The following is a 21,181-nucleotide window of genomic DNA, read 5'->3' as shown; positions in this document are numbered from 1 at the left end:
AGAACAAGGGAAGACTGTTCGGTTTAAAATCAGGAAAGGTGTGAATCAGGGTTGTATCCTTTCTCCATAGCTATTTAATGTGTGTGTTCACATTTAAGAAGTTGGACTATATGAAGAAGAATTGGTATTAAGATTGGAGGAAAATTCATCAACAACCTATATAATACAGATGATCACAATCTTGCTTGCACAAAGTGAAAAATACTTGAAGCATTTATTGAAGAAGAATAAATACTTCAGCCTTCAGTATGGGTTACATGTCAAATACAGCAATACAAAAAATCCTTACTATTTGCGCCTCATTCTCTCAGGGTAAAGTCCAAGCGGTGGAATTGCTGTGTCATGTGGAATTTCTGTGTTCAGCTTTTTTGAGGAAATGCCAAAGTGCATTCCAGAGTGGTTGTACATTTTACAATCCCTCCGACAGTAAACAAGAGTTCCCATCTTGCCACATCCTCTTCAACATTTATTACTTGCTGCACTGCTAAAGTTTGCCACTCTTTCTTGGGTATCTTGGTATCTCACTGTGGTTTTGATTTGCATCTCTCTTATCGCCAGTGATTTGGAGCATTTCTTTATGTGTATGCTAGCCATCTGAATGTCCTCCTCTGTAAAAAGTCTTTCCATATATTTTGTCCATTTTGTAATTGGATTAAGTCTTTGTACACCAATGTTCATCACAGCATTATTCATCATAGCAAGAACATGGAAACAGCCCAAATGCTCAACCACAATGGAATGGATTGAGAAATTATGGTACATTCATACAGTGAAATACTATGCAGCACACAGGAGCAATGGTTTTGTAAATTACTACCTAACATGAGAGAGACCAGAGAGTACTATGTTAAATGAACTAACTCAATTTCATAAAGACAAATACTGTATAGGACCATTATTGTAGAGCGTGTAAGAGGATCCAAGGGCAGGAGGTGCTTAAAGATAGGATAACACAATTTGATGAGTGGAGGGAAGGATTGGTAAAATAATGGCAAAAACAACATATATGAACTTCATGAACTTTGTATGTAAACCAGTACAAAATAAAATTTTAAAAATCTCCCCAAACAAAAATAAAAACAACAAAACAAAACATGAAAATCCCAATCCTCACTACTGGGCCAATAGGCAACATCATGACAGATGGAGAAAATTCTGAAGTTATCAACAATTTTATTTTTACTTAGATCCACAATCAGCACTCATCACAGCAGCAGTCAAGAAATCAAAAGATGTGTTGCATTTGGGAAAAATCTGTTGTCAAAGACCTCTCTAAATTGCTAAAGTGAAAGCCTTGGTGTTTTCAATCACTTCATTTAATTTGCATTTCAATATTGAGAATACCATGGACTGCTAGGAAAACAAACAGATTTGTCCTGGAGAGGGTTAAACCCGGTGGCTCCTTGGAGGCAAGGATTCTGAGGCTCCGTCTAACTTACTTTGGACATGTTGTGAGGAGAGACCGGTCCTTAGAGAGGGACATCATGCTTGGGAGGGTGGAGGGACGGCGCAGGAGAGGAAGGCCCTCTATGAGGTGGATTGATTCAGTGACTGGGATAATTGGGATGGGAGTGTCAGAGACAGTGTGATTGGCACAGGACAGAGTGGAGTTTAGGGCTGTTGTACATAGGGTCGCTATGAGTCGCAGGCGACTCGACGGCACATAACAACAACAACAACAACAATTTTGATTGCTTTGTTTCAATTACATTTCAGTTTCAAATACATCTGAGAATTAAGACACTTAATAAAGATGACAGAAGAGGAATCAATGTCTTTGAACTGTGGTCTTGGAGAAGAGTACTGAGCATCTCATTGGACTGCCAAAAGAAGAAACAAGTCCTCTGAGAGGAAGTGTGGTTCTTTGAGGTAAGGATGGTGAAATTTTATCTCATGGACTTTGGATATGTCAGGAGAGGCCAGTCCTTGTAAAAAAAAAGGCGGGGGGGGGGGAATCTTGCTGGGAAAATAGAGATTCAGTGAAAGAGAGGAAAACTCTCAATGAAATAAATTGACACAGTGAATTAAAAAATGGGCTTAAGCAAGACAGAGATTGTGTCAGTGGAGTAATTTAGGGCAAGGGTCAGAACTGTTGTTTATACGGTTGCTGTGAGTTGTAGTTGACTCAATGGCACCTAACAATGACAAACTGCAAATCTACCTACCTAAATGGAGATGGAGATGGAGATGATATATATAATATATATATATATATATATTTCACCTAAAATTCAAGATAATTTTATGCAGTATATTTTAAAATTAGAGTCAATTGATCTACTAAACATGGTGCTTTTAAACAATCTTTCACTTAGCAACAATGCAATATCCTGTAATTCTTTCTCTGTACCATTAAATAAATAATCTGTTAAAATAAGCTGCAGGTCTGTCATAGCTTATTATTGAGCATTTAGATGTTTCCGACATGCTCCAGTCATAAACAATGCTATATACAACATTTTTGTTCATATCCCTAGTTTTTTTCCTAAGATTAAGTTCCTAGAAGTAACTTGAAGAGCAAAATAATAAGACAACTTTTAATAATTTTAATAATAAACAACTTTTGAGTCATCTAATAATTTGCCATCCAAAATGGTTGCACAAATATGTACTTTTGGCTAGAGTTACTAAAATATGAATATTATGTGATAAGAATATGTTTGATAGCATTAATTTGATTGTTGTTGCTAGGTGCTGTTGAGTCGAGGATGACGCAAAGCAACCATATGAACAACAGATCTGAACCCTGTTCTATCCTGTGCCATCCTCACACTTCCTGATGCAGTAGAGCCCACTGCAGCACTCACTACATCAATCCACATGGTTGAGGGTCTTCCTCTCCTTCGCCGACTCTCTGCCTATCTGAGTATCATGTCCCTTTCCAAGGAATAGCCCCTCTTATCAACATACCCAAAGTATATAAGGTGAAGCTTTATCATATTTGTCTCCCAGGAGCATACTAGCTGCACTTTCTCCAAGACATATTTGTTTGTTCTTTTGGTGGTCCATGAGATGTTCAGTGCTCTTCTCCAACACTACAGCTCAAAAGCATCGATTTTTCTTCTGTAATCCCTATTCATTTTTCAGCTCTCAGATGCATAGCAAGTGATAAGAAAGACTATGGCTTAAATCAGATATACCTTAGTCCTCAAATCGACATCAATACTTCTGCTTTTCATTCCCAGCATTGTATGCCATATGATTATCTGATTCAAAGTGGCCAAAGCTAGTCAATATTATCTCACTGATGCTTATAATGTTCATGTACTCCATTTCATTTTTCACAATTTCTAGTTTTCCAACTCTCAACTATGTACAGTCCATGTTCCAGTTATTAAAGGATGTTTGCCATTATTTTTCTTCATTTCAATTGACTTCCAGTCTCAGCTCTACCTTTAATACTACAACTATCTGTATTCCTCTACAGTTCATAGAGTTTTCGGAGACCTGCTATTTAAAAAGTGATTACACTAGTTTGATGAGAAAGCAAGGATTTAAAGGATATAGAACACAGTTATAAACCATTGTGTAGCCATGGTCATTGACATAAACATGGAAAAGACAGGGAAACGTAGACAGCAGTGCTGTTGTTCTCAGAACCTAAGGATTGTAGAGATCAAGGATCCAGTTGTGTTGGACCAAACAGTCTGTAAATACATTTGACATTGAACTGCACAGTTAATAAACCTATGCTGTTATCTTGTGTTAGCTATTATAAAGAGTAATTACATTAGACTTGGGACAATTTAAGATCTAGTTGACCACAATCTGGAGAAAAGACTTGGGAGCTTTGGGAGGGGCTTATCTTGTTAACAACATAGGAATTCAAGTGATAATAAATGCTTTCATAGTGAGAGTAGTGTTCAGGCATAAAGAGAGATGAAGTTCTGGGACATGCTATAACATAGATGAACCTTGAAAACAATAAAACACACTAGACACAGAAAGACATCTACTACATAATCTCAAATATATAACTGGAGAAGAGTCTTGAACATATCATGGACTGCCAAGAAAACACATAGGTCTGTCTTGGAGAGTGTGAAACCAAGTTTCTCCTTGGAGGCTAGGATCTGGAAGCTCTGTTTCACATACTTTGGGCATGTGGCCAGAAGAGACCAATCCTTAGAAAAGGACATTATGCTTGGAAGGGTGGAGGGACAGCACAAGAGAGGAAGACCCTGGATTGACACAATAACTGGAGCAATGGGGACTGGTATGTCAGAGTCAGTGAGACTGGGTCAGGACAGGGCAGGCTTCAGAGTTGTTGTACACAGGGTCACTATGAATCACAGGTGATGTGACAGCACATAACAACTACAATAACAAACAAACTATGAGCAAATGCATGATGATCAAAGTATATTAGTAGTTGATAGGGACTAGAGTGAGTGAAGATAGGTGGGGAGTGATAACTCAAGGGGAATTGAGTTTTTGTCCGAGGTGTTAAAAACAGTTTGCAAAACTATTGGTGGTTGCACTCTATGCTGAATGCCATCAAACTGTAATTTAAAATTACTATAATGACAAATTTTTGTTATATATATTTAGCCACAGTAAATGTTTTTAAAAGAGCTCATATTGAGCTTCTATCCTTTGACTTGTCTCATTACTGCAAATTTCTTGGATGTACAAGAGAGTTGGTCATAATAGTGTGGATAAACTAAAAGCATATGGGCTCTCGTTGTCTCATCTCTCTCGTTTGAAGCTTTTGATGTTAGGAAGAAAATTCCACTCAGCAACTCCCCAGGAAAGTGTAAGGAGAATCCTGTCCAAACTTTCGTTGACATGTTGTTGTTATTGTTATATCCTATTGAGTGGGAATTGAGTCATACCTGTCCTTCCAGCAGGTATTCAGAGACAGTAAATCACACTGGAGTTGACTGGCCATCTTTCTCCAGTGGAGTAGCTGGTGGATTCGAACCACATACCTATGCATTGGCAGCATGATTCTTTACCACTACCAACATGAGAGCTCCTTTGTTGACATAGTTTTATAAATGTAATGGCTGGAAATAATAGTTTTTATTTGTATGCCTTTGATTTTTAGGGAATTTGTCATGCTTATGAATCATTATTAATTTCATTTTATGTGAATTTTCTTTTCATATCTGCTGCTCACTTTTCTACTAATGCCTTCTTCCAGATATGTAACACCTCACTATGCATGGGTCAAATTTTCCTTGCCGTTTTTCATTCTTTTGGTTTTGCTTAAGGTATTTAAGATGTATAGAATTTTTTCTTTTTTTGGATTAAAATTGTCTATTACCAAATGTTATGGACTTAAAATGCTATTTGAGAACTATTTGAGAATTACTATACTTATTTATCTTAGAATTTTGTTTTCTCACTTTAATTATGCTCTTGCATTTGATACATTTATGCTTTATCTTGTTCTCTCACTAAGCCATAGAGGATAGATGCCAGAAAAGTACGCATTGTCATCTCAAATCCTCTATCATGCTCGCACGCTGAAGGACTCCAGTATGTTCTTCTTAAATTAAAATGGAAAACCCTGTCTTATACACAGTATTATATTTATGAGATTCATTATGCTAGATGCAAAGGGTGTCTATTTTGTGTTTATAAGTATAGGTGCTTAACTACAGTAATGCATGATGAAACTATGAGACTAAGATATTCAGACCCTGTTTTTTTTTAATATATAAAATTCTTTACTTTGTGGTTTTAGTGAAGGTTTACAGAAAAATTGGATTGTCATTCATTCATTGTTGCACATTTCCCCCTCAGTTCACTTTTAAAAAAATATTCCTTCATTGTTGCACAATTACCTCCCTTCCCTTCACTGGCCCCAGTCCTCTTTGCAATGTACTTCTTATTCTGGGCTGTTGTCATACGTATAATGCCTAATCATATATTCCTTTTAAACAACCCTTTCCTTCATCTGTTCCAATGCAATGTTCATTTTATTCAGAAAAGTGAGGCAGGAATGGATTAGTAAAGACTCATGGGGAAGAAGTCCAACTCAATTCTCCGGGCTGCTCCACACTCTATTCTTGAAGGCCTGAACGCAGCTTAGCATGGCCCATGTTATTTAATATCTAAATGGGAAATGCATCGTTAGTGAAGAAGTTTCCCAAGAATGACTAAGTCTGCAACAGTCAGCATTAGACTCCAGCTGGGGACTCATTAACAACCTTTGACTAGGGCAAAGGACTCTGCATTTAAATTACCAAGTTTAAAAAGGAGATCAATATTCTAAAGGGCTCCTGGGCCTGAAAGCCAAGGCAATCTAAATTAATCCCATTACTAAATTTTGTGAAGATAAAAAACAAAAGCTGGAGATGCACCACAGCCCAGCTGGAGGAAATCAGCTTGTTGAGAAAAAATATGCACACACACACACACACACACACAGAGTGAGCTATACACCAGAGAATGGCTAGGATATGTGGGAACCCAAAGAAGCACATCTGAAGTTATCTTTTTGTGAATTATTCTAATAGCTAAAAAGAGGCAGAAAATATATGTGGGACTAAGAAAACAAAGAGGCACAATGAGAATAAGATGGATTAAGATTATACCCAAATTGAGAGAAAAGATCCAGTTTAAGACAGTAAGGAAAACCAGAGCAAGAATCCGTAATGGTGAAGGAAGTCAGTAAAAAAGCAAAACAGTATCAGTTTGGGGCTAGGGGGAAGCAATCAATGGCGCACAGAAAATGATGCTAACATTGATTGATGGATAAATGAGTGCAAAACACTTTGCTTAGTAAGAGTAAGAACTCTGCAAGGGAGGCAGTCTTATTTTCATTTTCCAGATGGGAACACTGAGGTTTGGGGAGGTGAAATACATTCTTTTCAAGGTTCTGTAGAAAATTAATGGCAGGACTGGGATTTGAACTTGAGGCTGGCTCTGTTGCCAGAACCTAGGCCCTGAACCACCATGTGGAGTTTTTCACTGGGCTCAGGACAGGAGCATACGAACAGCAGAAGGGAAGAGCTGTAAAGTTGGGGAAAGGTGTAGGTGAATCAGACAAAAGAAAATGTTATGAATATAAAGATCTAGGAAGGTGGGAGAGGCTGGAAGCAGAGGGAGGGGGAATTATTCATTGGGTTGTACAATTTGATGGGTGGGGGACGAGGGTGAGGGAAATTGAAAGAATTTGTTCAAATTTGTATTTTTTTTTTTTTAATTTTTGTGTGCGTGTACCGTCAAATCAGATCTGACTGGTACTGGAGGAGATTGCCCCTCCTTCCCCGGCAGAGCATCTGGTGGATTCGAACCATGTGCCTCTGGGATTGTAGTTGCAGCTCCTTGCCACTAGGCGACCAGAGCTCCCCTTCAAATTTGTATTTGAATTTTATAAATAAAAAGAAATCAAAGGGCAAGACAATACAGTCGGAGCGAACATCTACTTTATCACATTGAGGGAAGGGTCACTCCAGTCCCTCAGTGCTGTGAGTTTCTAGGAAAGTGCATGATTCCTCTCTGCTCTGCTCTTCTCCCATCATACATCTCAGAAGATCGAACCTTGAGACCAATGTGGGACATTGCCATGACATGCAATCTATGACCCTCAGTTAATCTGCATTTCTCATTCTACTGTCTGGCTTTCTGTTTTCTGGTATAAGGAAACTCAGACATCTGGCTGGTTAAAAGAGCCCCTGAAGATGAGGCAAAAAGGCTGGCTCTTATTTTATAAGGCTAAAATAGTGGGGAACTGACATTCTCAAACACAGTCAATTACACATTCAAATCAATGTCTTCAGAAACAATCTCTCAAGGAAGTTTATTCTTCCAGTCATTTTGCCTTTAAATGCAGCTTGGAAACAATCTTGAGAGTCCATTTTCAAGTTTCAAAAGTCAGAGCCAGCCCATATTTTTGCCTAACTAAAACCAACATTATATGGTTTGATCACCCATGTTGGAAAACACATTGCATAACTTGCTGTTCTCTCAAATCAAATTCATGCTCAAATGGGCAAAAATTTGTCTGCACTGAGGTAGATCCTCAAAAGATTATGACACAGGCTCCAGTATCTCTTAAAGAGAATGGAAAACACTTTAAATTTTATAAGATGCATTGGTCAACAGACATTTTTATACCCTTATTTATTGAAACCCACTATGCAAAAACAAGGCAAATTCTTGATGAGATGGAAAGATACAGCAGTCAGAATGACAGTTGCACACTTGCCAACCATCAGGAAGACAGTACAGGTGGGCAACAATTAGTTATTTTACACGTGAACTTGTCACTAGTTGGAGTTAATGTGATGGCATCTAACAACACTATAAGGAGACTTGGTGGCTTTGTGCATTACATACTGGTCTGCTGATTGAAAGCCAGCATTTCTAATGCACAAGTTTCTCCACAGGAGGGAAAAGGCACCCTCTTCTTGTAAAGACTTACAGATTAAGAAATCTAACGGATGGTCACCATGAGTTGAAATCAATTCAAGTAACATGGATTTGGTTTATGGGTAACAATAGGATGTGCCAAGCACCACCCAATTACAGATGATTCACTGCTAAGTGAGATTGCATCTGTGCACTCATGGAGCTTTGGGTGTTGTTAGGTGCTGCTGAGTCAAGTACACTTCATAGCGACTCTATGAACAACAGATCTGAATCCTGTCCTACCCTGTGCCACCCTCATCTTTGATACACTTAAGCCTATTGCCGCATTCACTGTCTCAATCCACTTTGTTAGGGATATTCCTCTCTTCTGCCATTCTCCAGCTCACCCCAAGGAACAGCCTTGCCTAGCCACATGTCCAAATTATGAAAGACAGAGCTTTAAAACATTCATACTTTGTACATCCCATGTTCCAACTATTAAAGTATGTTTGAAGCTATGAAAGCTATGCCACTGGTGTGTCAAATGCCACAAGAGTCACTCACGGTAGACAGATTTTATTAGCGCTCCCAGATTAAGACAGGCTATGAAGCAGGACTGGACATCCACTTTTTAAATAGCAGGCCTCTGAAAACCCTATGAACAATAGGAACATAGATATAGTATTAGAAGTACAGCTCACATTGCGAATCAATCAAAATGAGGAAAATAGTGACAAAGATTCTTTAATAAGAGGAACATGCAACATATGAAGCATGAGTGTTGTAAAACTAGAACTTGTGAAAAATGTGAAATATGATGCATAAACATTGATATTCTAGGCATCAATGAGATGAGACAGACTAGCTTTGGCAACTTTGAATCAGATAATCACATGGTATACTACATTGGGAATGAAAAACAGAAGAGGAATGGCATTGCATTCATAGTAATAAAGTAAATGTCCAGTTCTATCCTGAAGTACGTTGTGATAATTAATTAAGGATAATTGTCAACTGGAGTACAAAAGTTGGGAACAATGAAGAAAGAATGATAGTTGGAAAATATGCTTTGTGACAGAAATGAGGCTGGACACAGAATGATCAAATTTTGTATTTCCAGTGATTTATTCATTTTTTAAAAAGCACAAACTATGACTTTACACATAGGCCTCACCTGATGGGCTGCATAGGAATCAGACTGACTAAATCTGTGGAAGAAATTGCTGGAGAAGTTCAATATGAGCAATAAAAACTAGGCCAGGGTTGATTGTGGAACAGATCACCAATTACTCATGTGCAAGTTCAAATTGAGGGTGAAGAAAATGAAAACAAGGCCATGAGAACATGGGGAAGACAAATATCAAATGGAGAAGCATCATCATGTGATTGTCAAGAGGGCGTTGGAACAGATGAAGGAAAGAACTGTTTAAAAGGAATATATGATTAGGCATTATTCCTATGACAACAGCTGAGAATAAAAGGTACATTGCAAAGAGGACTGGGCTGCTGGGAGGGAGGTAATTCTGCAACAATGAACCAATGCGGGGCGGGGGGGAGAGAAGAAGGGGAAGGGGCAAAAAGTGCAATAATGAATGAATGAAAGTCTATCTTTTCTGTAAGTTTTCATGAAAATCACAATTAAAATTTTTAAAAATTATTAAAAAAGGAGTGCAAACTATAGAAGCTGACTGTGTGTCTATACCTTGGCTTATTTATATGGAACAGGATCTTGGGCAATTGCCTTCATCACTCTGGGCTTCAGTTTCCTCATTTATAATACACACACAGAGTCTATAATAACAGGCCTTGCTTTCACTGAGATTATTAGGAGGATTTAATAGATGCCTAATGCAAAACATTATCAGGCCTAGAGAGAGTTCTAAGTGTAGATCTTACATCTTGTACATGTCATAGTGAATGCTGTCTCCTCATGAGGTCTACCAAATCACCATCCTGAAGTCAGGCCCTTGAGGGCTCTAGCCTTCTATCCTCTATTTTCCCCAATGGCTTTTATTTACATATGACCAACTAAGACTTACTATTGAGTACCTGCTCTACTCCCTACACTGTCTTTGGTATTGTGTATATGATAGTGAATAAAACAAGAATCACTGTACTCATTTTGTATCATTTACTGTATAAATCAATACACATTTTTTTTTTCGCTTCAATACACATTTTTAGATGAATTAATGAAGGGATGAATGAATGGACAAATATAAACAAAATGACAAATACAGCTGACAAATACAGCCAGAATTATTGCTGTCAAGTTGAGCATGACTCATAGTGACCCTATGAACAAAATACCTGAAGCCTTTCTATGACTATTGTCATTTCTCAAAGTTCATACAGTTTCCAGAGACATGTTGTTTAGGAAGTGCATGCCATTCCTGCTTCCAAAGAATATTTAATCATGGCAAATGCAGCAGCAGGGGGCCAAGTAAAAGAAGCTGAGGACATGGCCTTGGTGACTGACATAGTTAAGTGCTTCTTTGTTCGACTTGATTGAAGTGTGCTAAGGGGAGCCTGAGAGGGGAGGGAATGAATATAAGTGTAGTCAACATGGCTGAGGAGCTGTGAAAAGGAGCAGAGAAATGTGACAGTGGATGGAAAGGGATCAGAAATGTAAGGAATCATTTTTTATGATAAATAACAATATGGTCTGCTTTTATGCTGATTCACAGAATCCAGAAATTAGTGAGAAGAAAGGCGAGGAGGGAGAGATGATGAGGGAAGTAGGACAGTGGGCGAGAGAGGAGAAGGAGGAGAAGAGCGGAGGGAGAGGAGAGGGTCCCAGGGAGGAAAAAGGTCACTGAGAAAGGAGAGGGGATAAAACGCAGTGCACAGGTAGAGGGACTGGCCATAGGTGGAAACAGGTATGACTCATTTACTAAAATATGAGGACAATGAGGATTTGCAGGCAGGATATAAGTGGGATGTATCAAAAAGGTACAAGAGGTAGTTTTCCTTTTCTCAGTGAAACAAGAGGCATGGTCACCAAGTAGGGATGAAAACTGGGAGTGGAATACGAGAGCAAAAGTGTCATGTCATCGCAGGACAAAGAGAGAACAAACCATCCAGGAGAGTGGAGGAGGACTTCTCACATCATTGAACATCCACTTCGGATTCATGGCAGACAAAGTGGAGCAAAACCAATCAATGAGGGACAGGATTTTTCCCTAATAGTGTTCAACTGTGTACAGGCAGGTGTGGAATAAGCTGGTGTTTCAAAAATAACTCAAGGTGGATTAAAGTCGTAGGGGGAAAGTCCCCAAATCATAAAAATCATAAGAGACAAAGTAGGAACAAGCTTAGAAGGCCTAGGGAAATCCAAGTTTTTTGTAAACTTTCGTTCAGGGGAGGGGGTTAATCATGGAGTTGTACAATCTGATGGCAGAGGGGTGGGAAATTGGAAGAATATGTTCTCAAAAACAATATATATTAATTTTGTAAATAAACTAGTATTTAAAAAGTCAACTTGGAAAGGGGAGGGGAGGGGCAGGAGAGTGGTAAAACGTGCAACAATGAAAGAATTAAAATATAACTTTTCTGTAAACGTTTGTTAAAAATCACAATAAAATAAAAAATTTTATTTAAAGAAATAAGAAGGGGAGGGGGAGAAGGCCTAGCCCACGGTATAAGCAGGCTGACAAATACAGCCAGAAGTATACAAATAGGAGAGGATAAAATTGATGAATGGATGTTGTTGTTGTTGTTATGTGCTGTCGAGTCGCCTGCGACTCATAGCGACCCTATGTACAACAGCCCTAAACTCCGCTCTGTCCTGTGCCAATCGCACTGTCTCTGACACTCCCATCCCAATTATCCCAGTCACTGAATCAATCCACCTCATAAAGGGCCTTCCTCTCCTGCGCCGTCCCTCCACCCTCCCAAGCATGATGTCCCTCTCTAAGGACTGGTCTCTCCTCACTACATGTCCAAAGTAAGTTAGACGGAGCCTCAGAATCCTTGCCTCCAAGGAGCCACCCGGTTTAACCCTCTCCAGGACAAATCTATTTGTTTTCCTAGCAGTCCATGGTATTCTCAATACTCTTCTCCAGCACCACAGCTCAAAGGCATCAGTTCTCCTTCTATCCTCCTTGGTCATTGTCCAACTCTCTGATGCATAACAGGTGATTGCGAAGACCATGGCCTGTATCAGACACACCTTAGTCTCCAGAGACACACCACTGCTCTTCAGCACTTTGGAGAGGTCCCTAACAGCAGACTTTCCCATGATGAATGGATGAGACTTTCTAAAGATTAAATCTCTGTGTACATCAAAAACTTTTTCCACCAGGGTGGGGGAAAACCCCACAAAACCACCCTACTAATTGGGAAAAACATGTGGCAGTACCATCTCAGACAAGGGTCTTATCATGAAAGTGTACAGAATCCTACAGGGCCTCCACAAGAAAAAGACTGATAATCCAATTACAAAATGGGCAAAAGACATGGAAAGAATTGTCACAGAGGAAGATATTCAAATGGCAAACAGACACATGAAGAAATGCTAAAAAAACCCCAAAACAAACAAACAAACAAAACCAACCAAAAAACCAAAATCTAACACTAGCAATAAGAGAGATGCAAAACAAAATTACAATGACATATCATTTTTATCACCCCAGTAGCAGTAGCAAAGTTTAGCAGGGCAGTAAGCAATAAATGTTGGAGAGGATATGGTGAGATAGGAACTCTTCTCCCTGTTGGTGAGATTGTAAAATGGCATAACCACTTTGGAAACAATTTGGCATTTTCTCAAAAAAGCTGAACAAAGAAATTCCATATGATCCAACTATTCCACTGCTTGGAATATACTCCAAGAAAATGAGAGCTGAAGCACAAATGGAGACTTGTACACTAATGTTCATAGCAGCATTATTCACCATCACAAGAACATGGAAATAGCCTAAATGCCCAACCACAGTTGAACGGATTGAGAAATTATGGTATAATCATACAATGGAATACTAGCTGGCACACAGGAGCAATGATTTTGTATATTATTACCTGGCTTGGGAGAGACTGCGGAGCATTATGGAATTATATTTCTTAAAATTATATTTCATTTAAAAAAACACTTTCTATCACAATGAGATACCTCTTTAAACTACTAGGATGGCTATAAAAAACGGAAAGAGAAAAAAGTGTTGGCAAGGATGTCGAGAACATTAACACTTGTGTGTTCATGATGGAACCATACAGTTCAGCCACTGAAGAAAACAAGTTGCAAGTTCTTACAAAAGTTAAACATAGAATTATCGTATAATCCAGCAATTCACTGCTGGGTATGTACTCAGAAGACCCAAGAGCAGGAAAGCAAACAGGTATTTGTATGTGAATGTTCACAGCAATCCCATGGACCTCAGAGCAGAACCGTGCTTCTAAGTTTTCAATGGCTCTGGTATCACCAAGGTTTTCTTCGGAGGAACCTCTCTGGGTGTTTCTGAACCACCAATCAGGCTGAGTTGGCAGCTGAACTAGTTACTGGTCAATACTAGATACTAGTTGAGTGTTGGACTTTTTCCACCTCCCCAGAGGTAGTAAATGGCAGAAATGGAAATAAATCCAGCTCTGTCCAAAATGTCCCTAATGTCCAAAATAACAATCGTGGCCTGACTTTATGAAAAGGTCTATAAATATCTTAAATATCTGACGTAGCCCCTGAAGTTAGGAAGAAGAAAAAAAAGAGACAAGTTCACTCACACGTGGCACATAGCGTCCTCAAAGAGAACCAGGTCCATCACGGTATTGACTTCGTTGTGGTTCTCCAAGGCTTCCACCAGGGTCTGGCTCAGAAGTTCCCATGACGGCACGGGCATGTACTTGGGGTCGCCGATCCCATTTGCAAAGTGGCAGTACATGTTCAGGTTTTGGGTCTGCTCCACAGACCCTTCGATGTCCTGCCAAGAAAAGGACAGTCCATATAGAGCCGACACCTGATTTTCTCTTGCTCTCTGCATCCCCCTGAAACTGAAGGAGCAATGTTGCCTCCAACAGTTGCTTCCTTCTAATGTTTAACCTTTCCCCACTTCATGATGTTACAGAGGATGTTTGGAATGCTGGTGGAATTAAAAAGAGCTCATCTCTGAGTGGAGGAGTGGATGGGGATGCCTGGGTGCGTCCTCCTAAGCAGAAGACACTGGTACTGGGTGAAGGGGACCATGTCTCAGCTCCCCCGCATTCACTTCAGCAAGTCTTGTATTGCAGTCCAGAGCAGTATCACAACATCCTGCTAAGTTCCTACCTCTAATTTCTTGCCCCTCCCCATATGTTTCATTAGGGAGCTCTGGTGGGATTAATTTTTTTAGTCATTGTATATGACTAAACACATTAGTGTTTTTGTTTTCTTTTTAATTTATGCTAATATTTTCAATGTTAATAATTTTAGTGAAAGTTTATAGAAAGCACAGGTTATAACTCATTCATTGATACATATTTTCCTCCCTCCTCCTTCCCCAGTTCATTTTGTAATGTATGTCTTGTTTCAGAAATGAATATGGGGAGCTCAGCAACACTGGGATCTTCTGTTTAGAAGGATGCACGCATGTATCCCCTTCCACTCACAGGTAAGCTCTTTTTAATTTCACCATCATTTCAAACATCCTCTGTAACATCATGAAGTGGGTAAACAAATATATTAGTCCTAGCATCATGGACTAACTGCAGAGGTCTTGGCTATTTTGTTTTTCCAATGAGAACACAGCTAAACAAAATACTCAGAGTACAGACCTTTATTTGTAAATCTTTCATATAGATTTGGGATTATTAAGTGTCAAAATAAATATCTAGTGTGACACAAGTAAGGGAACTCTTGGGTTGTAGGCAGTTACATGGTGCACATTTCCATCAGTTTGAATCCATCTGTGGCTCTGGGAAGAAAGATGGGCATTCTCATCTCATTAGAATTTATCATCTTAAAAACTCCCTGGGAACTTGCTCTGAGTGGTACCAACTGAAGGCAATGAATTTGGTTTTGGATACACACTTGAAATCCCTGGGTATACAAATAGTTAATATACTTAGCTACTAAATGGGAGGTTGTTGTTGTGTGTTGTTGAGTACCACAGAGTCAGAACCAACCCATAGCTGACCCTCCAGAGGGTGTTCAGAGGCAGTTAATTGCACGGGAGGAGATTGCCCATCCTTCCCCACGGAGCAGCTGGTGCCCTTGAACCGCATGCCTTCAGGATTGAAGCACAGCTTCTTGCCACTAGACCACTAGAGCTCCCTAAATGGGAGGTTGTTAAATTCAGCCATAAGCATTTTAGGGAAAAGTCCTGGTGATCCACTTGCAAAAAAACAGCCACTGAAAACCCTACAGTTCCACGCACAGGGCGTCAGGATCACACTGACAACTGATTGGCCAGGAGGTTATAACACAGAACTTAAACAGACTCTGCCTCTTTACCAATTTAGCCTCCAAGTATTGAGGAGGTAGCCAATTGTTAAATTTCTTGTTAGGAAGGGTACAACAATGAATGAATGGAATTCCAAAATCTCTGTAGATGTTCATTGAAATGAAAAATAAACAAACTAAATTAAAAAAAAATTCTTGTTAGACAGAAAAGAACTATGTATTTGTTAAGAACCCAGATATCTGAGGGATGGGAAAAAGATTATGTTGTTGTTGTTGTTGTGTACCATGGAGTCAGAAGCAACCCATGGCTGACCCTCCAGAGGGTTTTTCAGAGGCAGTAATCTCACGGGAGGAGATTGTCTTCTCCTGTGGAGCAGCTGGTGGCCTCAAACCAAATGCCTTTGGATTGCAGAACAGCTTCTTGCCACTAGGCCACCAGAATTGCCTGGCAAAAAAACATTATAGAGGATATAAATCTTTTAAAAAAGAACAGATTTTTCTAAGGCACAGGTAGAAAGTTATACCAGCATGCGCTATTCTTTCCCCAGAAGCTCAGGCTAAAAGCTGCAGGGCAAGAATGAACCACATGCTATTTCACCAGCAGGGACCATGACCAGGGCACGAGTCATTGTAGGATTATCCCTGTAAGCCTGTGGGATAAGACTCATCCAACTTAATGGAGTGAAAGTGAGGATGAAAACACATCTATAGAGACCAGGACTGCTGCCTGGTTATGAGACGGTTAAAGAGTTGTTATGTAAGGACAGAATATGTGGATAAGATTCACTCACGGCTGAAGGGTTATTCCTCCTCACACAGCCCTCCAGCAGGTTTCCAGGGCTGTAACTCTTTGCCCACCCTGTTCTTTAGGCGTGGCTGGTGGATTCAAACCACTCAACAAAAAGGCATCTCATTGTCATCAAGTCAAAACCGACTCATAGTTAGCTGACCATCCACTCAGTTTTCAGCTGCACAAGGGGACACTGGCCCTCTTCTTCCTGAGATCAGCTGGTGGATTTGAACTGCCTGCCTTTGGGTTGGCCACACAACTTCTTACTCACTAGGACACAGACTTTTGGGTTAGCAGCCCACACTCTGTTATGCGCTTTATGTCTGGCAAGCTCTTCATATCTGTGCTGAGCTGCTTACTTTTAGGCTGCAAGTGTGAGTTCACCCAGAGATGCCAAAGGACAAAATCCTGGTGAAGCACTTTTGAAGCTCACGGCCACTGGAAACCGACGGGACATAGCTCTATTCAGTTGTGCCTGGGACCAGCCTGTGCTGAAATGAACTTAAAGGCAAGTAGGGAGTTGTGGGGTGAGTCATATGGGAACAAGTGCATTTCTCTGGTTTGAAAATGGGCAAGTAAAGCAGAGCGATGAAAATCCTGGTCTTCAAATAAACTCCTTGATGAACAAAATAAGTCTGATTTTATGATCAGAGCCATGCTGTGCAGAAGGAACAGGAAAAAACCTTCATGAGTTCAGTGAATCAAAGATTCATTAATGATGATGCTATATGCCACACATGGGCCATGAATCAGAGAAATTGAAGCTTTTGATGGTGAAGACAAGATTTTAAGAGTCTTTGTGTCACTTTTCCTTGATATCAATACCAAGATTTGATGTATTCAAGGGTGCTTCGGGCTGACATTTCAAAGGTTTTGGGGGAAGGATAACGGCGGTATTAATTTTATCTTAGTCTGTGATCAAAAGGATGTGTTTTTAGTACACAGACCCATATAAAAACCTCTGTCTCAAAGACTGAACTGAAGTGCCAGCTCTGAGGAAGATAATCAATACTCATTTGCAGAACTGACGATGAAGACATAGATTAGTAAACTCTTCCAGGCTTACTGAGGGACATCTAAGATGCAAGGGGACTAAATACCAGGCCAGATAAAAGTGATTTAGAGAAGTAGAAAAATTTTGGATATTTGACCTTATTATTGACTGCAGACTGAAATAAGTTACTTAAAATGTCACTTACACACACGTCTGAAAAGGGAGTCATATAGTCTAGGAGGGACTGCAAATATCCTCAGACTTGGAGTCTCATTAGAAAAAAAGAGGGGCTTTGGCCAACGCATAGTAACTTATGATGCAATTGTGATAATACATACAATTTGAAATTACTAATATAGCATCAGGATGGATGGTGAAGAGATAGAGATTGCTCACAGCTTTAGTTTGCTTGGATCCAAAATCAACACTCTTGGCACTGGCAGCCAGGAAATTAAAAGATGTATTGTGATGGGAAAGTCTGCTGTTAGGGACCTCTCTAAAGTACTGAAAAGCAATGGTATGTCTCTGGAGACTAAGGTGTATCTGGTACAGTCTATGGTCTTTGCAATCACTTGTTATGCATCACAGAACTGGACAATGACCAGGGAGGAGAGAAGGAGAATTGATGCTTTTGAGCTTTGGTGTTGGAGAAGAGTGTTGAGGGTACCATGGACTGCTAAGAAAACAGATTCATCCTGGAGAGGGTTAAACCAGCTGCTCTTTGGAGGCCAGGATTCTGAGGCTTCGTCTGACATACTTTGGTCATGTTGTAAGGAGTAACTGGTCTTTGGAGAAGGACATCATGCTTGGGAGGTTGGAGGGCAGGCACAGGAGGGGAAGGCCCTCCGGGAGGTGGATTGATTCGGTGACTGGGGCAATCGGGATGAGTGTGTCGAAGACAATGAGACTGGCACAGGACAGAGCAGAGTTTAGAGCTGTTGTGCATAGTGTCGCTTTGAGTCACAAGCAACGCGATGGCACATAACAACAACAACAACAACATATCAATGTTTGGGCAATCTCCCCCAATACAATTTACAACATTCTCTAAGCATAGTCCATGAATCAGTTGTTCTGCAATTCATGCTTCTGGAAACTCTATGAACTTTGATAAATGACAATAGTTATAGAGGACTTCAGGCCTTTTGTTCAGGGTCTCTATAAGTCAGGCTTGACTTGATGGCAATCAACAACAATAGATTTTACGGAGCGAAAAGAATTTTCAGGTCCAATATATTTGTAAAGTTATATGTTCATTGGAGTGTTTCAAGATTTTCAGGACTTTATCATGTTAAATGTGCTGTGAATATCCAAGAGAGGGTACAGTATGAAACACTTTTTCAACTTAATAACCATATAGCCTTTCTTTCCAGCATTAAAGTGTTCAGTAGGACATACTTTGGAAAACATCATAGTGTACATTGAGAATAAGATGGGTAATATCTCCTTGGAAACCCAATGGAGGGTCAGCTAGGAATCAATACTGAGACAACAGCATTGAATGCGTGGGTAGTGGTATATGAGAAAACTTCAGAGAATTCTAATGAAGTTTGGGCCTCACAGTATCAGAGAGGGACACTGACGGGAGAATGAGCAGATGATAATTGGGATTAAAGTCATGCTGTGTCAAAACTGGCCAAAAGGACCAAGGATTGTTAGCCAGGAGAAAAGAAGACTCAGAAATAAAAAGATGAATAAATAAAACATGTAAAAGGTCATACAGACCTCGGATTCAGTGGACAGAGATTTAAAATTGTTCCAAATTGGACTCTTCCAGAAGGATTGCTTGGATTGGCTGTGCATCCTCACAGACACTGGAGCACATTCTGAGATGAAGAATCGGGACGATGCTACTGAGTGGACACTGGATTGGCTGGGGATTTGGATCAAATGCTCTCTATGGACATTTTTTTCTTATTTGTTAACAATTTAAACATTATTTTTAAAATGTCTACATTACAATCTTATAATAAAATTATGTAAATGATGGCCCATCAAATTAAAAGTTAAAAAAGTGTTCAATAAATAAAATCTGAACCTCAAAGGTAGATTTTTTAGATTCTTAAATGTTATTCAAGTGAAAAAAAATATCTTTGATCAAAAGGCCAGCATCTCCCCAGGCATGAAACTCAGAAGACAGGAAGGGTCAGCAAAGAAGGAAGAATGGACATGGGACACAGAGAGGAAGTGAGAGGGGTGCTGTCATAATATTGGAATCTTAATAAGTGACGTAGAACAAAGTGTAAGGCTTGTTAACACATTGCCTCACCCTTTTAAATTGACAACCGTGCTTAGAAACACATTTTTGCCATCTTTTGCGACAACGTGTTAAATGGAAAAGTGATTTATTTGCTTGGTGAAAAAATCTCTGGACCTTTTCAGTTGCAAGATTCCATCACTACTTCATTCATCTTCTTGTCCTGAGGAAGGCTAGTGGCATGGTTCATAGATGCTGCCCTGTTACCAAATGGTTTCATATGGTTTGAGGCACCAGAAGCTCCATGAGAGGCTGATGGGCAGTTTCCTCTCATTAAAATGCACTGCCTCAGAAACCCCATGAAAGAACAAGAAGACTATGAATTGACTGGCAGTGAGCTTGCTTTTTGTTTTTTTAATTCTTCATGCCAATATTTTTTCATCTGAGATATGATGACAAATTTTAATTTTTAACCTAATTTTGATATTTTTACAATTTTGACCATCAGTTGTATAATAATAATAATAATTCTTTTTTAACTGTAAGAAAAAAATCTTAGTGCAATACTCACATCAAAAATCTTCTTCACCACTTCTGTCTGAATTTTATCAAAAAGGTCAAAGTCCTTCTCTTCTACCATTTTATCCCGATAAACTCGATTCGATTCATGTAGGTAGAACTTTACTAGGTCCTGTGTGGATTTAACACATTCCACTGAGGAGAACAGCATGCCCTTCAAGGAGAATGGATAAAACACAACAGTAACAGCAATTTAAAACTATAGCACCTACAGGTTTTTGAAGCCAGTAATGTTAACAGGCCCTAGAGTAGATGCTTTGCCTAGCAAAGCACATTAAATCACTATGAAGTGATCCTGCAAAGTCATTTTTATGATATCTACTTTAAATAATGTGGAGATTGATCTACAGAAAAAGGAGAACCATGCCAAATATCACATGCATTAAGGTTTTGGCACCAGATCTGCTTGACCTGAGAACCCACATCCTAAACACTACATTCCAAATCATAATAAGAAGAGGATGGCTTCCTTATCTCCTTCAATTCTATTTGTGCCCTTTGTGAAAGCTAGTTTAAGTGACAACTGTCTAACATAAAGGCAGAACTAATATAAATGTCTTGATATGAAGCGAGGAGACCCTTGTGGGTCAGAAATGTATTTATTCATCTGTTGGCAGTTCCCTTTTCTGTGTGCTAGAGTCATTGTTGTGGTGTGTTGTTCAGTTGGAACTGACCCATAGCTGACCTTCAAGCAGGTTTTCAGTTAATCAATAAGAAGAGACTGCCCATCCTTCTGCTGCACAGAAGCTGGTGGATTTGAACCACATGCCTCTGGGATTGCAGCACAGCATCTTACCACTAGGCCACCAGAACCTTTTGTATGGTGGAGTGCTCGTTCCATATATTTACCATTTCAAATTTCTTGTCAGCACTCTTTTAGCCAATGTCTCAGCCTTTTATGTTACTGAAAAATTGAAAGCCACCAAGATCAGAGGTCCTTAATCTCAGCAA

The 21,181-nt window shown here is 39.6% G+C and overlaps 1 protein-coding gene across 1 annotated transcript in view; it reads right to left on the bottom strand.

The window, feature by feature from the left end:
• DNAH9 (dynein, axonemal, heavy chain 9) overlaps positions 1-21,181 on the bottom strand; it is a 623,295-nt gene that overhangs the window by 275,271 nt on the left and 326,843 nt on the right. The window contains 2 exon segments of the mRNA XM_006898570.1: positions 14,017-14,213; positions 20,223-20,384. Of these exon segments, the coding sequence (XP_006898632.1) occupies positions 14,017-14,213; positions 20,223-20,384 (359 nt within the window).

Source organism: Elephantulus edwardii, unplaced genomic scaffold (genome assembly GCF_000299155.1).
Source record: "Elephantulus edwardii isolate Elephantulus edwardi_28Jun2011 unplaced genomic scaffold, EleEdw1.0 scaffold00233, whole genome shotgun sequence".
NCBI classification, from domain to species: domain Eukaryota; kingdom Metazoa; phylum Chordata; class Mammalia; order Macroscelidea; family Macroscelididae; genus Elephantulus; species Elephantulus edwardii.
Note: the sequence above shows the minus strand (reverse complement) of the source record. Positions and strands in the feature narration are given on the sequence as shown.